At 37.4% G+C, this 20,714-nt stretch overlaps 1 protein-coding gene across 6 annotated transcripts in view; it reads left to right on the forward strand.

The window, feature by feature from the left end:
- The first annotated feature begins 344 nt into the window (after window positions 1-344).
- The window catches only part of LOC120541157 (interleukin enhancer-binding factor 3-like), a 38,551-nt gene continuing 18,181 nt past the window's right edge, over window positions 345-20,714 (forward strand). Inside the window, exons 1-13 of one of the 6 annotated variants that reach the window (XM_039772517.1) lie at window positions 385-441; window positions 6,282-6,442; window positions 9,719-9,848; window positions 10,908-11,125; window positions 11,453-11,630; window positions 11,860-12,007; window positions 13,251-13,342; window positions 14,919-15,014; window positions 15,172-15,289; window positions 15,978-16,075; window positions 16,468-16,579; window positions 16,655-16,768; window positions 16,897-17,102. In XM_039772517.1, the coding sequence (XP_039628451.1) occupies window positions 6,285-6,442; window positions 9,719-9,848; window positions 10,908-11,125; window positions 11,453-11,630; window positions 11,860-12,007; window positions 13,251-13,342; window positions 14,919-15,014; window positions 15,172-15,289; window positions 15,978-16,075; window positions 16,468-16,579; window positions 16,655-16,768; window positions 16,897-17,102 (1,668 nt within the window). In that variant the 5' untranslated portion in view covers window positions 385-441; window positions 6,282-6,284. Of the gene's footprint in view, window positions 442-6,281; window positions 6,443-9,718; window positions 9,849-10,907; window positions 11,126-11,452; window positions 11,631-11,859; window positions 12,008-13,250; window positions 13,343-14,918; window positions 15,015-15,171; window positions 15,290-15,977; window positions 16,076-16,467; window positions 16,580-16,654; window positions 16,769-16,896; window positions 17,103-20,714 lie in introns of all 6 variants that reach the window. The other 5 variants (XM_039772518.1, XM_039772520.1, XM_039772522.1 and 2 more) reach the window with 5 other exon arrangements.

Genomic DNA, 20,714 nt, shown 5'->3' on the forward strand with positions numbered 1-20,714 from the left:
GGAGTGGAAGTGCTGAAGGAAAATCCTCGATTCTTTTTCCTGAGCCTTCCAATACAATGAACTTCAGTCAAATTAACAAATTTTAGACATAATAAAGAGCATTTTAAACAGAGCCTTTCACTATAATGCTTTGTCTCAATCTGATTTAGAGATGAAAAAAGAAAGTTCATTAAGCTTGGGAATTATAAATATTTCATTTCAAAGTGGAAAATGATCCTCATAACCGTCCAATCTAATAGAAATACAGAAAAGACAGACACTGCGGCACGGCTTTCAGAGGGTTAATTAAAGCACCGCCTACGTTCACCGGAGGAGCCACTACGATTGGTGGATGTGAACGCTCGCGTCACTTTCTCCCGCCGCTCATGTGTTTGTTGGGGCGGTGCACGCGTCCTGACGCTCAGTCTGCGCTGTAGCGGCGGTTTGGAGTCATATATTACAGTAAGGCGATATCACGGTCTTTTTCATGTTTTTTTTAAACTTCTAAATGTTTTATTGAATGCTTTGCCGTGTGTGTTGTTTCTCATTTTGTTTGTCCGTTCTTTTGTGGTTGGGATATGTACGTCGGTGTTCGTTTTTGCTTTCTTCAGCAAACGGCTTTTGTTCGCTAGCCTTTTGTACTCGTCAATAAACTAAAATGACGTCCACCACTTCCAGTGCTCATCTAAGCACTCGTTTTTATGTGGTTTGTCCAAATGTTAAACGCGACATGCGTAAAAATAGTGCGTAACGTTCGCACACCCATTCGAGATTTTGTTTGAAAGCCGACCGTGAGCAACAGAAAATGGCGTCGGTGATGCCGCACGAGGGCTGCAGAATGCAGATAGGACGCAGAGGGTTAGCTGTTCGGAGTGGCCTTCCGTTTTTTTTTTAATTAAGAGCTTGTTCGTTCGTTCACGTTCAACGACAGTACGCCTAATGCGAGCTCCCTGAGCAGCGACTAAAAGCCGTTTTTTGGGTTTTTCTTTTAACCGAGAAGCCCTCTTGGCGTCCTTTGTTCAGGAGAAGATGGCGACGAATCAACGAGGCGCGTGGTTGTATGAGTTTTGGGAGCGCGCATCCTCTAGCCCCGCATATAACTGCGTTTTTATTTTTAGGATTGCAGGTTTTAATAATTCAGCTGTTTCCCGGATGTCTCCATTGAATATACGCTTAGGCTTATGTAAAATGGCTGCAGTCCTGTACCCCCTCCCCCTTACACAGCGCACCAGAGTCCGGGCTACGAGAGCAGTAAACTGCAATTAAATTGAGAGTTCATTTCATGCACTCGAGTGGAGAAAACCTCGCATCCAGCTTTTAAACTCCGTGGGAACTGCTCGGCGGCGCGCTGTGTCTGCGTACGTCGGCTTCACTGCGAGTCCATAGGGCCATTCATTTCTTCTCATTCTTACACGATCTCAGTTCGTGGGTGAACTCCTGGCCTAAAGGCGTTAGGAGCAAAGGGGCGAAGCAAGTTATTTGCAGTTTCTACGTGACTTGATGGATTCGTCCATGCGACGTGAAAGGAATCTCTTAAAAACACGAAATGGTGGATGTGTTTCATCGTGTTATCAGTTCACCAAAAGCGGAAGGTAGTAACCAACCAACCTGTTGGATTCTGTACCTGTTCCCTTTAACCCCCTTTTGTCTCACTACTTGTATTGTACCCATTATATTCATACCCTAGAGACCCCTAATGGCAGGCTGATTGGGACAGTCTTGTATTTCCAATCCTTTTTACATCCAGTTTTACCTACACATGCGCCCTAGTGTACCTTTAAATGAATCTTGCACCCAAAAGCATATTTTTACTATGTTACCTCATGTAGCTTTTAGAGAGAACTGTAAACTCCCCTTCTGTTTTCATACTGAAAGATTAGAAAACAGTTTATGATGGTAATGGAAGTCAGTGGTGACCCATTCTGTACAAACTGAAAAGTGGGCCCCGTAAAAGAACATTCTTATGACATTTGTTGTATAATCCACATGTCTTTGTATTCTCAGAATGCATTTTTATATTATTAAATAGTTGACCCATAAGAGATTATTTATATTCCATACCTCCTATGTTGAAGTGGTGGCGGAGAAATGTTTATCCTCATGTTTTCATGGAGAGATTTCAGTGGGACCACGTGGTGACCAATTCTGAAAAATGGCGAACAATATTAAAAAAAAAGAGTCCCCAGGTAATCTTGCATAACTGGTGCAGCATAATCCTCATGTCCGTTATGTATTTGTATGGTAGATTGTGCTAGAATATTAAAAACAGCTACTCCTGCCAACAGAAAGACTTATTCCGAGAATACTGTGCATTTTGAAGACACGTTCTTGACCAATGAATTCTAACACACTGTTAGGAAGATGTTTTTCCAGTTGATGTTCAATGCAAAGTTTTCAAGAAATAGCTGTTAATATTTTAGCAAAAAAATGCACACATTTTAACCATGCGAATGGATAACTGATATGGGGATTATTGTGTATGGGTCAAAAGTTTTTATTTATTTTTTTTGCTCCCTCAAACCCACTTTTTTCACATTGTTTGCCATTGGCCATCCCAGCATCCCTTTGAAATTAAATCTTCAATATGGAATTTCTCCTCAAACACAAGATTAAAAAATTTTCTTGGCTGCTACAAACTACACATGGTAAGTAACACGTTTTTGGGTGGAGTATACCTTTAATTCCTCCACAAAACGTCTTGTGTGAGATGAGCAGCAAAGATACCTTCCCATTGTACAGTACTTTTTGATTTAAAGATCCACCTCTCTCTCTCTCTCTCTCTCTCTCTCTCTCTCTCAGACCATTAAAATGCAAGTACACTAAAGTAAAATCAATAATAATAATGGTATAAGAACATGCATTTTACAAACAATATTAGGAAGACCATCCACTCCCTCCAGCCTGTTTGGGACAGCTTTGCTATTAGCTAAACAGTCTTTCATTTGGATTCTTTTTAAAGGATGTCAAGGTTTCTGCTTCCACTCCTTGTCTCAGTAGTTTGTTCTGGGGTCCCACCACACTCTGTGTAAAGAAGTGCTTCCTGGCTTCATTTTTAAATGCACGTCCCCTTAATTTCCACTGATTATAGATTGTGGAGATTACATCATTTCCTAATTTTAGCATGTTCAGTTTCAAAAGTAATGTGCTGTCTGTTTTGTTTTCACGGTTTCTCACAAGTAGTTAATGTTCATCCTTGGTCAACCCAATAGTACGTCTACCCCATCCACCATTGTACTTACATTTGAAGACTGCACCTCAGGTCACTCCTGTATCATTTGGATGTGTGCTGTCCCAGCTTTCATTGCATTCTACTTGTTGTACTGATACATTCCATTATTTTTAAAAACTGGAAAGCTTTCTTTTTTTATTTTTTAGTGGCCTAGAGACTGTGGTAAGTTTTTAAACTTCAGTTCACTTCTTGCATTTTGAAGTGATTGTTATATGGGGGGGGCACATCATAAACATTTAAAACTAGCTTATAGTAAAGAGAGACCTTTAGTTTGAAATGTGTCCCTTGTTTTATTTGCCATGCCTATGGATCTGTTATATTCAGTGGATGAATGTAGAATCTCTGTAACCACAGATCCACCTTGCTGTCCTTCCTAGTCACCTCATTAATCCTAACTCCAGGATGCTAGTAAAACATGCAGTTTGAATATAGGAACACAAGCAGTGCAGCAGTAAAATGAGCATGTACACATTTTGGCAAAAATGCAACCAGCGTTCAAAATCTGTGGACCATATTATCAAACTTCCACTTAGGCCTGATTGATGTTCTTTCCACCAACCGTCTCATACTTTCTGTGGCACCTCTATCTGCCTTTTCTGTACACGACTGTTTGCTGCCACCCCTTTTGTTTTTTTTTGTGTGTGCCATCTGGCAATGTTGTGTGTCATTTGTGTTTGCTATTTCTAATTGTCAGCTGATTGCATGTCAGGGCCACTGTAATGCACATAACATGTATCACATTTTCTGAAGTAGTCAAAGTAGCATGTGGGTTTGTTTTTAAAATGATAGACTGATAGATTGGAAATCTACTTGCGTAGCCCTCCAGTTGAGTGGTCTGCACCCGGGCAGTGATGCTTAATAGTCTGAGCTTTGAACTTAGAATTACATGTTTTGTAAAAGGGTTTGTGTGATCACAATCATTATGAGCAAGCTCCGAATGCAAAGTTTAAAAAGGCTTGGTGTAGCCCCAGCTTGTTAGCAGGAATTTGGGTTGGGGTGACAATGTCTAGAAGATGTCTGCCTCTCGCATCTAAAAAAAAATTCATGGAGGACAAACAGATATTAATAAACTTTGCTCACTAAAGGAATCTGTGTTTAGGCCCTAGTGGGATTCTACAGTGAAGTATTTCCGTAAAGATATGAGAATCTGTGCAGCAGTGGTAACATGTTTGATATGGCATCTATTGTAATTGGGGGGAAAAAAAGTGAATTTTGGTAGTACCGGCCTAAGGTTATTAAATTAGTGCTGATAACACAATAAAATTATTTAAAAAAAAATAAAAAAAAAAATAGTTATTACAATGATGCCTCACACAATGCAGTCCAGCAGGGTTGGAACCACAAACATTCACACCGATGTAAAGATTCACAAAAGCCCTGTCTACATTTAAAAAGCCTGTTTGAAGTTTTGGATTTTCTTTTTGCAATGTTAACAGTAATGAATTAATGAAACACGAAAATTGACACATTGTTTGTTTGGAAAACTGTGGACTAGTATCGGCACCAGCTGCTAGAGAGGTATCTGAAGGCAGATTTTATACTAGGTTTGGAGTTTTCAAAAGGGTTTAAACGTAAGAGAAAATGAAGAACCTGAGAAACCTGCTAAAATTGTGCATCACATCGAGGCCCTGATTTGCTTGCCCCTATCCTGACAGTCCAAAGTTCATCTCCATCTCAACTGCACTAAGGATCTGTGAGTGCAACAAGTAGTCTCATGTCATTAGAATAAGATGTTGGTATACTAAGGGTCTTTTATCTATATTTGAGAAGTAAATACTGTTTTGCTTGTGTAGGAAGGTTTAAAATATTTGTTGGCTTGCATTTATCTAATGACAGTGTTCATGTTTTAAGCACTTTTTTATATATTAAAAAATTTGAAATACGGCTGCAGAGTGATATATTGCATTTTAAATTTCACATGCATTACCTTGGCATTCTCATTTAAAAATAACTTTAGATATGAAATTTTATGTTTGTTGATAGACCCACTACAGAGGTAGGCTCATCCAGTCCAAAGGCCGGATTATATACAAATGTGCAAGTGTTTGGGAGTAGTTACAGTACGCAAGTGAGACTGTGATTCTTGATAATTTCATTCCACTGTTTGAAAAAGTAGAGTGTAACTGACATAATGTGTTTTATATTGGAAAAACAAAAATATTACTGTATTCTGACCCTGGCGTTGGTATTGCACCTTATCCATGGGCCCCTTGCACTCCTAGGAGGTCAAGCTCAAATGATTGTGGCGAGCATCTGCAAGTTTCTTTCTTAGCTTCTTGGCATATCAAATCTCCCAGTGGTTCTATTTTAACAAAAGTAACTACTTGCCATGTTCTCCAAATTAGCAAATGGCCTTTGGTAACAATTTGTGCCCAGTACACAGTAACGATAATGACAGAGCAAAAACTACAAAACCGATGTGACACTAAATTGAGCTTCAAATGTGAGTGGTGTCTGAAGACATCAGGAGAGGGGTGGGATGTGTGGGGATAGTTAACCTGCAAATAGGGATGCTGTGTAAGAAGAGTGTAGTCAAGCTTTGTGGGGCTTAGTAAAGGGGGTGTGTTTAGGATGTTTTTGTCCATTTGCTTTTATTTTTGTGTTAAATCCTAGAAATGTAGCTTCTTTGTAGGATTTTTAATGTAATAAAAATATTTGGTGGTGGTCCTCATTTGATGTTCTTTAATTTAGCACACTTTTTGAAAGTATGTTTCATGTTTTTCAAAGTGCTTTTTGTTTCACTCTAGATGGGTACTTTTTATTTAATCAATTTGGTTTTTGAAATTTGGGTAGTAAAAATTTAATCCTGGGGTAGAAACTTGATTGATGGCCATTTAAAGATTTGAGGTAAATAAAGATAGATGTATTTGCCTGTTAAGTCACAATGAGTTGCATGATTTAGATACAAACCAGTACCTGTCACATGAACTAATTTTTTCTAATTACTAATTATTTTAGGATTTTTTTTAAACAAATTGTTTTAGGTAATCGAGTCAGGTGACAGGCACTGTTGACAAAAGTTCCTTGGTTGCCAGTACGTCTGTGGGTTGAAAGGCTGACCGTTTAATTGCAGGAAATGGGCAGAGGTTGCGGTCAGAAAAGGGGTGGTAAGGCTAAGAGAGGCGAGCTGGTACCAATGCCAGTTTGGGACGAACACATGGCGTATGAGGAGCTCCTTTACTGGGACAGTCTGATTCATCTTGGCAGGCGCCTTCACCCACAAGACTACGATAGGTAACTGCAAGGAATTTGTAGCTATGGGGCCAAGTAAAAATCACTTTCCTGTGCTTTCACTGGATCACTTTATATATAACAAAAAACTCTTGGACTCATTTAAATTTTTTTTTTGACTGCATTTGGAAACGAGTAGTATGGCAAATCAATTTGGATGTTACAAAGACTTCCTGAATAACAAGTACTTGTCGCATAATAGTGCATAAAATATTCACTCTCCATTTTTATATTTAAATATATAAGTACCACCTTCTGGTTTGTTCTGCATGGTGAGTCTGGTGAAGTTAAACCTAGAACTTCATATCTGGAAATAGATTTTTGTTTGGCCTTAATTATGCAACTGCCTTAGGTGCCATTTATTGAATGGTTGCCAGTGCTATGCTTCTGTGTGTTGATTAGAAGAGGAATGGATTGCTTAGTTTGCACTCACCTGCTACAGAGACTAGATTTTTATGGCAGTATGTCTTTTAAGAGTTTTAAATTCTCTTTTAACAGCCATAATTTCCACTCACACATTTCCACTCATCTGTTTTAAGCAGGCATTATTTCTTCTGTTGCAGTATGGTCATCCAATAATTATAAAGTAGCTGCATTCTCACCATCATCATCATTAAAAAATTAAGTCTGCAAATTGCATCAAGGTGTTGTCAAAATTAACTTGACAAAATACTTTCTAGGGCTGTCAAATTAGCCACATGGTTAGATACAAATATTTAGAAGTATATAGTCTTGCATATTTGACTGTAGGATCAATATTTTGGTGCTATGTGTACAACAAGTGTGTTTTTGATTGTGGTGTTTTTAAAACATTAAGTTCTTATTTAGTCATGTAGTGCTGGTTTAAAGATGCAGGTGAAAACGGCAACTTTTCAAGCAAGTGAGAAACGAGAAAACATGCCCTTTTACACAGAGGGGGTCCATTGCAAAACTGATGCAATTGGAGACTAGGAATACACAATACCTCTTTTTGCCTGGTAGGGGTCATATGAAGCCCAGAGAATCATTTGTAATTGTTCAAACAGGTTAAATGGAGTTATTTTTCACAGTTGTGTTCTTTGCCTCTTGAGGCTACAAGACATAGCGCTACTTTATAAATTAAGGTAACCTGAATGAACATTGCCTTGGTTTACAGATAAACAACTAAATATGCTAAATGTTGCATTTTAATTGTCTGTGTTCTCTTTTAATTATAATTTAGCAATCACCTTTGCTAAAAATAAACTCACTCGTTTTAATTTTTTTTTTTTATGAAAATACTATTAAAAGGGCAATGTAGAACAATAGTTTAAAGTAAAGCACAAGTAGTTAACAGTTTAGTTCCTTTACTAGATGAAAGGGGCACTGTTTGATTAGACAGATGGGATGTGCTGGACCCGATTTAATTCTTTAGTGCAAAAAGCCATTTGAGTGCAGCATGTGGGAGCAGAAACTCACGGAATAATAAATGATTTTAGCTTAGACCCGTATAACTTTCTCTCCTTCGCAGTTGAAGCAAACACGTAACAGTTAACCAAATCATTTGTTGCATCTGTTTTAGGCAATTTCCGCAGCTATTAATGACCGACTTCATTTTGGCTTAGGTAACTAAAGTAACTGAGTGTTGCTAATATTGACAAGTTGGTTTTTTTTTTTTTGTGTGTGTGTGTTTTTGTTTTAAATTCATTAAGATCACAAGAAAATATTAAATATTTTTTTCCATTGTCTTTCATGAGAAAAGTAAGCCAGCTTTTGCTTGATGCAATTGGTGTTTTAAGTGTTCTGGAAAAGAGAAGTAGCAACAAGTAAAATATTTCTGGTTCAAGGTTTATTTTCATGGTGCCAGAGACTTGTTTAAAAATCTATTGCTGCTTGAACTGTAGATCCAAGATCAGAGCAGTGGGCTAGTGCCATCTGTCACAAAAATGTCAATTTTACTAATGATAATCCAAGCCAACTATTCCAAGCAATGAATGCACCTGGTGATGACATGCAAAACTGATCAGTGAAATACCACACTATTACATAGTGTTTCGAGTAACATGTATGGTGCAGAGGTTAGTGGAAGGTAAACAGTTTTCATTTATATTTACCCCCCATTTTAATACATTTTAGTTGTATTTGACTAGTGAATTTTTTTTCTGACAGCCCTAGTGTTCAACCCTGCTACCCATACACACACTTTCTTTACTTCAAGATACACCATATAAATCACATTCTTCATAGTAGTGAGACATTTAAAGCATAATTAGTGCTCATTTTCATGTATGTAGATTCACTTGGTAGTCTAAATCCATAGTTCACTTTTTCTGTCCTGGGGACCAACTAGCTGCAGTTTTTTGTTCCAACCATCATCTTGTTTTTAATTGAACTCCTGGCCTAATTTAATGAGCCATATTTGTCTCTGTGGGGTCAATATAGAAACTGCAAAACAAAGTTTGATAAGTTGTCATTAAAATGGTCTATGCAGTTATATGGGGATAATGTCTTTGTGCTTTTTAACAATATTTTCATCCTAATTTTCATTCTGCTTTTGCCTTGTTGTTTAATGCATTACTTACTAATTAGTGCCTTTGATGCTGAGATGGTTGCAGCTTTTCATCATTCAGCTTTGCTTGCTTCTGTGTCTGCTTTGCTTTAATTCATTATTGGGATACAATCAATAGAGCAAGTACACCAAAACGATGGTCAAATAATGGGGAAAAACAAAAGAGAGTTAAGCATTTAAAGCCACAGCAGACATACAAATAATTACAAATTGTTTAATAAATACCCCAACACCGTAAGGTATAATGGGAGAAGATAAAAGTATGTGTCTTATAAATGTAAAAATAATACTGCTGTGCTTTTCTGAATATAGAAAGAACAGGAGAAAGACCAGCTAGTTGCTGACATTTTTTATCAATTATCACTGGTTGTAAATGTGGTTGGAATAAAAATCTGCAAGCGCAATAGGTCCCCAAGACTTGAGTAGATCACTGGACTAAATGGTTAAAATATAGTTTGATTTCCTGTGCATTGCATTGTAGTAGTGTTGCTGGGTAACCTGTTGAAAAATGTTTGCATAATGAATACATTTGAAGAACCTACCAGAGTGAACTCAATGGGAGATGGCAAAGATAAGCCATTCACCTATTTTTCTCTAGCTGTTTTTAACCTAACCTAGGCCATAAATAATTTTAAATGTTAAGTTTAGACTTTCTGTAAGTACTTGTTTGCTATCTGTATTGACCCATTTGTTGTTTATCATTCTGTCTATTTCAATATTTAGATAGCTCCTGTAATTTTTTTTTTCTTAAGATACGAAGAACTGCGCTACTGGTACGACTGTCTGTGTTACAAGGAGGACCTAAGAATATATTACCAGTACCAAGCAGCTGAAGACGCTGCCAGACCGGACCCCCAGGACGAAACTTCAGAATTTGTCATGGTGAGTGAATTGCTTTAGGAATTGTATGATGTCCATGTTTCCATTTTACTGTTTTTGCTTTGTGATGGAGGGTAGCTTTCTTAAAACACACAGAACTTGAATTACCATGGCAGAACTATGTTTCTGGCCTGTTGTGCATTTTTAAATTTCCTTTTACAGTTCTGGAAATGGTTTACTTCACGTCCTGCTCATTTCTGATAATGTGAATACTTTGAAAACCCCGGGGTAGCAGTGGGGAATTTTTAGTCTTTTCTCCATGTTACTTATATCCTACTTGGATGTATGTGAACATGTACAGAATCGCATGTCCCCTCAAATGTAGTTTATTAGTATTAATGAGACAAGACATGTCACATCAGTGCTTTTGTTAATCCACTGCTGTGTAATGGGAGTTTTATTAGCCAGAACACTGTTGGGTTAAAACGACCAGTTTAACAAAAAGTCTTGTTGAGGTTTGAACTTTCTGTGGCATGAAGAGTAGCTGTTGCTTACATATGCAAGTGGACAGAAAATAGAGTATTTTTTGCTGTGGAAGTAAATTTAAAGGTTTATAAGTTTCTTGAGCTGTCCCCCATTTTTTTTGTTCACCCATCAAATGGTTACTTTTTATTTGGCCAATGCCTTTATTCAAGGCACCTTGCAACATTGAGATACAATTGGTTACATTTTTTTTTTCTAGTTGTAGCACAAGCAGGTGAAGTAACTTGCTCACGATCACAGTGTCCTTAGTGGAATTTGAACCCACATCCTCAGGGTTTGATTTGCAAAGCCTTAGTCACTATGCCAAACACCCTGCTTAAGAGAGGTCTTTTGTCTTTCTCCTATCTTTAAAGGAAATGATGGTTTGGAAACCTTATTTTGGGTATATTGGTATATATTTTATATTGACTTGAAACACAGTTCAGTTTTCCCCATCAGAAGTTAACAGTGTTCCATAGTCTGCTATAATGGACATTCTCCATGATGGATTGTATACTTTCAGGGCATTTTTTATAAATGTTCAAAAGAAAAGGTTTGACAAATTTGCTAAAATTAAGTCTACCATGATACTTTCCTCAGCGCCCAATCAGAATCTTTGTGAATGATGATCGCCATGTTATGGCAAAACACTCTGCAGTATATCCAACACAGGAAGAACTTGAATGTGTCCAGAACATGGTGTCTCATACTGAGAGAGCTCTCAAAGCTGTGTCCGACTGGCTAGATGAGCAAGAGAAAACCAATAACAAACCGCCGTCAACTGTGAGTGAGGAATCTGCCCCGGAGGAAAAGGAAAGGTATGAAATAACTTCATGATTTGTGTAGGCAGCCTTTTGGTCCTGTGTTTAACTGTTGACTTTTAGCTGTTGAAATAGCGTAAAAGGTTTTAGTGATTGTACTGTTTTTTCGATTTATGTGATGCATGCTACTGTTTTTTTTTTTTTTTTCTGTGTACTTTTGGGTTAATTATATTTACAAAACGTTTATTACTTTAAGTTTTAGTATGGGGGGCAGGGATTGTGGATTTGTGGTATTTCTGTAACATTTCAAAATTAAAAAATGGCAGCATTTAATAAATCTATATGCAGCTAAATGGTGCCTTTTTTCTTTTTTTTTTATTCCAGCGAGCAGAAACCTGACCAGGCAACAAGGACATTGCGAGGGGTTATGAGGGTAGGCCTTGTGGCCAAGGGCCTGCTCTTGAAAGGGGATCTTGATCTGGAATTAGTTCTCCTCTGTAAAGAGAAGCCTACCATCTCACTCCTTAAGAAAGTAGCAGATAATCTGACTGTTCAATTGAAGGTGAGACATTCTTCAGCATCTGAGTTGTACTTGGGCTGTTAAGTACATTAACGAGTACAAAACAGTAAATTCTCTATGTACTGGATTGTTTCATTTTTGTCATTGCCTGTTCACCTACACAGTTAAGACTTGTTAATATTATTTGTTAATGGATATATTGCCCTCTCTTCAAAAATAAACACATATTGTGATACAAAGTGCTTTAATCTTACTCTGCTTTTCATTTTAGACTGTGACAGAAGAAAGTTATGAGGTAATCCAGAGCATACGAGAAGCGGCTATAGTCATCAAAAGTACGAAAGAGCCTGTGCTGTCTCTCACAATACATTTGACTTCTCCAGTAGTTCGAGAAGAAGCAGAGAAGCAGGCTGCTGGAGGTAATCCTGTCTTGAGAGTTGACGAGCTTGAGCCAAAGAGACCATATTCCATTGTTTATTGGGCCTTCAATATAGCTGAGTACTGTACATGTAATGTAGTGAATCTTGCTATTTTTAGCCTGTAACATTTAATTGTAGCATTTTTGATGGCCCAATATACAGTAAGATTAACTATATAAACTATGAAGTTGTACATCTCTAATTAGTTAATTACTATTGAAGGCTTAAAGTTTAAAAGAAAAACGTATTTACAGCTGATTGCATGTGTTTTTATGCTTAAATTGTATTCTGGTTTATATTGCAGCAAAAATGAGTTGCAGATGTTCCCTTCCAATTTACGACTGGCAAACGCCAAAGATGTTGTGATGCTTAATCTTTAGAATGGGATGCATCGTTTTTAGATAACGTTGGCCTAAGTCTTGACTCTGCTTGGTGGAATTGCATATTCTGCCAGTCATTGTCAAATTTTGTATTTACTGTAGACACAACAAACATTTAGACAGCGTAGAATTCAGTATTTCATCATTCTTTAATTAGTCCTTGCTCCAGAATCTAAATTGCACACATCATTTATAATACAGTTTTGCACACTGAGAATGTAAGGTGTCCCGTTCATGGATCTAACCTTATCTAAAAACCAATGTTAAGAATCTACTTGCTTAATCTAAAGCCATCAGTTTTGCTGCAGTGTAGACCAATATTTTTAATACTTGTGCAACTATTTGATTAATGCCTGTGGTTCAGATCTGATCTTTTCTATCAAGCCTTCTAGTTTGTCAATTTTAGGGACGCTGGACCTTTGACCAACTGGACGCTCTCTGTCTCCGGGAGGGGCAATGCAGGATTCCCATCTGGGGCGAGGGGGGGGGGTGAATCCCTCTTAATAAAGCATAAGTTTACGCATAGCAAAGATTCAGTGTTTAACATCTTAAGAGTTCTTATAGTAGCAGTAGAGAGCAACATAAATGGTCTTTTAGTTGTACCAGATGTTAAGTCCATTTTATCTTGTAGTTGACTAGTTTCACCTCTACATAGTAAGGATAGTGTGTGCAGTTAAATGGAAAAACTTAAGATTTAGCTTATGTTTAGGGCTTCTGGAGAGAAGATTATATGTCAGGCTCTTATTGCTTGGGAGCACCCCCCCTTTTTAGCCTGTGTTGGGAGGCTGCCTCTTCCCCCTCTCTGCCTGACAGAACCCCCTTGGTCAAACTGTACCTTGTCTTCTTATTCCACCTGCCAATAGAAACGCTATCAGTCAACGATCCTCCGGATGTTCTGGACAGGCAGAAATGCCTTACTGCCTTGGCGTCCCTCCGCCACGCCAAGTGGTTCCAGGTTTGCATCTTGTTCTTATTTGTCTTTATTATTAAATAGATTTTCATTTCTTTTGTACTGCATTCCATAGGTTTTTACATAGAGTAACTATACACAATTATTAACTTTTTGTAATAAAAATGCACCTAAACCTTAAAATTGAGAAAATAAAGTGTGTAATTTTACTCAAGAGATAGGTATTTTATTTCTGGATTGGTATAAAGCTTTGGTAATATTCTTCATCTTGTAAATTCATGGATTTATGCAGTATTTTTACTTTTTTAAAATGTTAACTTTTTTTTTTTTTTTTTTTTAAAAACACAACTGGGTGCAACATTACTTTGAAGCTATTTAGTTTTGCTTGTGTTTTTATTTTGGATGTTTGTTATGAATTTAGTTTATGTAATCACAAAGGACTATTTAACTGAGTCCTTAAAAGGAAAGTGTGCGAGTGTGTGTGGTGATTCTCCCCTTTCCCCATTATATCGTAAGCTGGTGTACTTGTTCGTACTCATGATTTTGGCTATTTGGAGAACATACTCTGTCCTGTTGTTCTAGATGGCACAGTAGTTAACGAATCATAAACATGCATAGTTCAGTGCTCAGTTCATTTGAAGATCATCTTTACTGCTTTTAGATCTGGCTGATTTTCTGTTTTACCCCCTCGTTTAAGTAAATTAGACCCCAGGGAAATTTATGGAAAATTTTTTGTTTCTCCTGGATGGATGATAACTCAGATCTGTGTATTCATCAAGAGTGACCGGAATAGGCCTTTGCTATTCTGTTGGTATTTTTATAGCCCCTACTGTGTTGGTTATGTGGCCTGCTGTTTATCAAAACCGTGCATAGCTTTTTTGATCAGGTGATGTTTTTGTTTTCCCTTTATTTTGACAGTTTGTCAAATTCTGTATTGTGATTAATTACCTACCAAATAATAATATTGGTACCCTGAAATCAACTATAGTTTTTCTTTTGACACCAGTACAATACTGGTGTTTCAAATCTTGTTAGTAGCCAATAGAGTATTTACTTAACTAACACAACACAGCTCTGAAATATCAAGTAATAAACTAGTATTTAACTTTTCCCAATTTTATACCTTTAGATTCCATCCTCCCTGTGTTGTACATCACTTTTTTTTAAAGAACGTGAAATGCAAGCTATTTTGTAATCAACTGGCTTGTTTTATTCCACTCTCTAGTACTTGGGTCACAGTTTGTTTAAGGCTTAACTAAATTACAGAACAAGAGAGGAAATTCTTACCATAAGGACCTTCTCTCCACACAAAACTTGTAATACTTCCAATTGCTAATTCAATCTGTGATCCTAGGACAATAACAAATCGAGTGACCATTTTTGGTTTTATGTAAGCTTTGTTACAGATTTTGAACACTGGATGTTTTAGCATACAAGTCACACATGCATATTTTAGATGTGCTGCAAATTGCGTTTTCCCTGGGGTCTAAAGGTGTCTACTATATGATATGTAATGTTCTTTGGAAAATATTTTAACAAGTATACCAGTGTACCTTGCACAGGTTGTTTTCATGATTATATTTTTCTGATGTGTACTATCCCCTCCTCATCCTCATTCTAGGCAAGGGCAAATGGTTTGAAGTCCTGTGTCATTGTTATCCGTATCCTTAGAGACTTGTGTTCAAGAGTTCCTACCTGGTCTCCATTAAGAGGATGGGTGAGTATTTCTTAAAATGTTTTGCATTGGAGATTGATGTTTATGCATATTTATATAGTGTTGATCATTAGTTACCTCAAGTCAAGTTATTTGGAAGATTGATTTTTTTTTTTTGATTCTCTTTCCCCCCACCCCTTCTCTTCCTCATATGAACAAGCCACTTGAGTTACTCTGTGAAAAGGCCATTGGAACAGGTAACAGGCCAATGGGTGCTGGAGAGGCCCTGCGTAGAGTCCTTGAGTGCATTGCCTCAGGAATACTTATGCCAGGTAAAGGTGATTGTTCTTTTCTTGAATTGAATATTTTCTAGAGTCTATTTTTGTAATGTGAATGCCCATTTTAATGCACCAGCTACCACATAAAAAGCCTTCCTGAATCCTGCACTGCTACTGATCCATGATCTGTTTCTGTTATTTAAGTGAAAATTTGACAGCTGTGAATTGCAAATGAACTATTTAATTAGAAGCCTCAAAAGGCATAGATTGGCATTTTTAACCTATACAAGGAACTCTAGCTGTATTTTAATCTACATCTTAATCTTTATCAGATATACCTGCCTGTCTCCTTTTATAATATGCTGAGCTGTTGGTACGTTATGTATTTAAACAAAAAAAGAACACTTAATACTAATAATGAGAAAATATTAAAAGCAGAATACATGCAACATTGCATGATGGTGGCAATGATCTAGTGATTGAAATGCCCTTCAGAAACCAGATTTGAGTCCAGTGACCTAAATTGGACATGCTTATAATCAGAACAAGCCTGTTAATTGATTTCAACCAGCTCTCCTTTTAACTGAGGAATCTTATTTGTCTGGTTCCTCCAGCACAAGAATAGACGTCTGTAAAATAAAAAGCCTGCCTTGTCATATAAAGCTTTGAAAAGAGTGGAATGCTAACCTTGATAGCTGAAGGGTTTACAGTGTCTAATGTATTTATTTTTTTGGGAACAATTTTAAAGATGGCCCTGGCATTTCTGACCCATGTGAAAAGGAAATCACTGATGCCATTAACCACTTAGACAGACAGCAGCGAGAGGATATTACACAGAGTGCTCAGGTATGCCACTGTCAAGTCTCCAATCCACAATACTTTAATAGTAGTTTTAATTGGTATGAGAATTTATACAAAGTGTGAAAAAATGGGTTTAATTTAGAAACTGATACTTTAATGACCATATTAATTTTTTGTGTGTATATCTGTTTGACGTTCAAATTCATGCCTTCAAGATTGGTTAATGTTAAATGTCTTGGTGATGGAGAAATGTTAATCCTAATTAATTTCTTGCATTGTCTTTTGCTAAGATTACCATCTTCCTGGCTCTAGGTCAAAACAAACTGAAGCCATATTATAGAATTAGTAAATTGAATTTCTGCTAGACAGATGAGATTGGCTATTGAAATTTTTTTTTTTTTTTTTTTTTTCCCCCCGTCACTCTTAAACTTATTAAGCATGCATTGCGGTTGGCTGCATTTGGACAACTTCACAAAGTGTTGGGAATGGATCCTCTGCCTTCAAAAATGCCAAGAAAGCCAAAAAGTGACACCCCAATTGACTATACAGGTAGGGTTTTAGTTTTGAGTTCTGTGTTAAGTTTTAATCTGGCTGAATCTAACCAGTGTTTTCATTTCATTTCAGTTCAAATCCCTCCTAGTACAACTTACGCTCCCCCTGTGAAAAGACCTATAGAAGAAGAAGAAGGTGGTGATGACAAGAGCCCTAATAAAAAGAAAAAGAAATTGCAAAAAAAAGGTGATCACGGACTAATGTGAATTTAGGATGTTCTGGGTGGTTGTCTAAGGTCATGCATTTCATTTATAACTAAAATTAAGAAAAGGATCAGCCATAAATAAAGCTTAGTTCTTGTTACTTTGTATTAGCTCCTGAAGAGAAAGCTGAACCCCCACAAGCAATGAATGCACTAATGAGGTTAAATCAACTGAAGCCCGGTCTCCAGTACAAACTTATTTCTCAGACGGGTCCAGTTCACGTTCCTGTTTTTACTATGGCTGTTGAGGTTGATGACAAAACATTCGAAGCTTCAGGGCCCTCCAAGAAAACTGCAAAACTTCATGTGGCTGTTAAGGTATGTTATGTTTATTTCTTTACAAATGTTTTAGAAAGTACTGGTGGTGTCTTAAAACCTCAGTGTTGCAGGTAATTCTAAGATACACAATGCTTGTATCTATATGTTATGTTTTGATTTTGTAAATCTACCTTGAAAGTTACTGACTACACAGGCCAGCTGGGAAACAATACAGGAGGATCTGTGGATTAGGAAAAGTAAGTTTTTAAGTATGCACAGAAATAGGATGTCCTTCTAAGCTAACCTTAATCAGAAGGCATGATTAGCAATCTCAGTAATTTGGGGAGTAATAGCACAGCAAAATTTAAACTATCGTTTATCATTTTCAGTTATTGGATCATGTAACAGTGTTGCCCACCAGTGTTAGTTTTCTTTGAAGGAGTCTTTATTGGAGGAATGCACATTTTTTTTTTTTTTTTTTTCTGACAAAAGATTTGCTTTTTATTAGCATCAGAATCTTCAAAACCTTTATTGGCTAGCTTTGTAGCTCATATCTGCTCATGAAGAGAAGTGAAATGTAGTAAGTAGTGGGAAGCAGGCACATGTCATTACATTAGAGCAGATGTCTTTAGTGTGTGCTTGGGCAACAGAGTCAGTGTGGGGTCCTTGTTAGAGGACCATGTATGATTGTATGGGACTTTTGCTTCCACTGCATTGACTCAATTTTGGACTCGGAATCTCTGTGATAGACCCAAGTCTCATCTCCAGTCACCAGATAATGAAAAACATTCACTTGGTCCTCACAGAGCATCTCTAAGTTTTCCTGAAAGCACTAGAGCCTCGTGGCCTTTGGCATCAACATTCTTGGAACCCATCTTGCATTGACCTTTGACATGCCCAACTTTTCATGAATTACTTTTCAAACCGTACCTGCTGAGATGCCCATTTCTTCAGCTCTTTGGGAAACCTTAATTTGTCCGTCTGATAGAATTAAATCCTTGAGTTTCTTGCACATTTCATGCCATCCAGTGTGAGCTTCATCTTCAGTTGACTCTCCCCCACTTAAACTCCTTGATCCAAAATTTTATTTTGTAGGATGATGGGGGACAGACTCCCCATAAACTGCATTCAGGCGCTCATGAGTCTCCTTTGGCTTTTTTCCATCTTTTTGTGAGAAATTTTGTACTCCAAATGTAGCATTTTTCTGTCTTGATTTGTATGATGACTCCTGTGACATCCCGTCTCTTGGAATGTTAGACTTACATTGAGGTACAGCTGTGCATGAGTAACCTTGAGACCTGTCACACTGTGCCCAGACTTGTATCAACATGCTTGCTACTTTCTTACATACTCGGGTAGTTAAATTATTGAACACCTCTTGTACCATTTAAATAAAGCAGTAACTTGTGCCCGAACGGTGGTAATCCTCGGCACATTTTTTAGGGAACCCTGCTTTAGAGTTACTTTTCAGTTAAATTTCAGAAAGGATGATGATGTGAAAAAACTCAAGAGTGTTTCTTATTCTGAAATTGCTTTAAGCAAGAGAATGTTAAAAGCTGATACCAGCTTGCACAGATATAGCCGATGTTACCAAGCCAAAAAATAAAAGTGTATTTGCACTTCAGTTACGGAGTGAAAACTAAAAATGATGTTTAAAGGCTACAGAACCTAATTCTTTTGAATTTATCAACTTTAAAAAGAAGGTTTCCAAGACCTCTTATAAAGGTACCTTCTGCTAGTGTTTCTGCAGGTCATATAAGAAAATCATTGTCTATAAGCAGATGAGAATTGTACAGAATTTATATCCCAACAAATCGGGTTCTTTCTAGGGACAAATATATCCTCAGAGATCTCTGCAGGAGTACTCTGGGAAACACTTAAGTCCTTAAGTGGACAGATTATCTCATATCTTTCCCACAGAAATAAATTAGAAACCAAGAAAGTAGCAGAGATAAAAAGTGAAATTACAAGAGTAGATGAACATGCCAGACTACCAAGCAAGACTCTACATAGGAAAAGGCAGGCTCTGCATTCAAAACTAAACCGCCTGACAACTAAAGAAACTGAACAACTAATTTATAAATCCAGACATCATTACTATGAACATGGAGAGAAAGCTAATAAGCTTTTAGCTCAACAAATTCACAAGCAAGAAGTGTGCAACACAATCTCAGTAATCACCAACGTGAACGGAGTTAAAATCGTCGACCACAAAAATATAATGCACACTTTCGGAGACTACTATAAATTCCTATATACTACTGAGTTTAAAGACGACAATACACAATCTAATGCATTTCTGGATACATAGCAAATACCACAAATAGACACTTTTATTGTGGAGGAACTTGATAAACCTCTGGCATTATCAGAATTACTAAATGCTATAAAGTCACTCCAAGGCGGAAAAGCAGCAGGCCATGATGGCTACCCTGCAGAATTTTACAAGAAATTCTCCGCTCAGCTAGCTCCCCTCCTATTAGCAACATTTACAGAAGCCAGAGAGAACCAAACTCCTGCTCAAACTTTTTGCCAAGCACTAATCACCGTTTTTCCAAAACAAAATAAGGACTTATTACAATGTGCATCATACAGACCAATTTCACTTCTGAATAATAACGTTAAAATACTCTCTAAAATCATAGCTAGAAGAATGGAGAAAGTGCTCCCCTTGGTAATATCACAAGATCAAACTGGATTTATTAGGGGCTGACACTTAACTTCAAATCTTCGATGCCTGTTTAATGTAACATACTTGCCAACAAAAAAAAAAACCCAGAAATAATAATCATTGGATTCAAAAAAAGCATCTGACATGATTGAATGGAAATACCTTTTTACTACATTGGGGAAGTTTGGGTTAGGCCTGAACATTTGTGCATGGATCAAATTACTGTATACTAACCCAGAAGCTTCAGTTTGTATCAACAACACGTGCTCAGACTACTTTAAACTAGAACGTGGTACTAGACAAAGATTCCCCTTCTCACCGCTACGGTTTGCAATTGCCATTGAACCACTGGCAATACATTGTCGAAATACTGATCAGATCACCTGTTTCTGTTCTCGGTACTCAAATGTGGCAATTGGTGCCACGGGCCCACCTGACAAGTTGTTTGCCTGCCTTTGGTAAAGTCATCCCTGATGGAGGATCACAGGAATCATGGGAAAAAGGGGTCCTTTCATTGGATTGGCTGGCCGAGCAACGTTTCAGCCGTGGAATGGCCAAATGGGGAGGCAGCTTGATGGATGAGGTCTCCAGGACTCTAAAAATATCCAAATCTTATTATGTGATATCATCTACTGTTAAATTCTGCTCCGTACTTCTAAAATCTTTATTACGCTATATTAAGGATTTGTTCTGTTCTGTGTATTATATTGTATTGACCCCCTTCTTTTGACACCTACTTCACGTCCAGCCTACGTGGAAAGGGGTCTCTCTTTGAACTGCCTTTCCCAAGGATTTCTTCCATTTTTCCCTACAAGGTTTTTTTTGGGAGTTTTTCCTTGTCTTCTCAGAGAGTCAAGGCTGAGGGGCTGTCAAGAGGGCAGGGCCTGTTAAAGCCCACTGTGGCACTTCCTGTGTGATTTTGGGCTAAATTTCATTATATGCAGATGATATGGTACTGTATATATCAGACCCAGAAAATTCTGTGCCTGCTGTCTTGACAC

Source organism: Polypterus senegalus, chromosome 12 (genome assembly GCF_016835505.1).
Source record: "Polypterus senegalus isolate Bchr_013 chromosome 12, ASM1683550v1, whole genome shotgun sequence".
Classification (NCBI taxonomy): Eukaryota; Metazoa; Chordata; class Cladistia; order Polypteriformes; family Polypteridae; genus Polypterus; species Polypterus senegalus.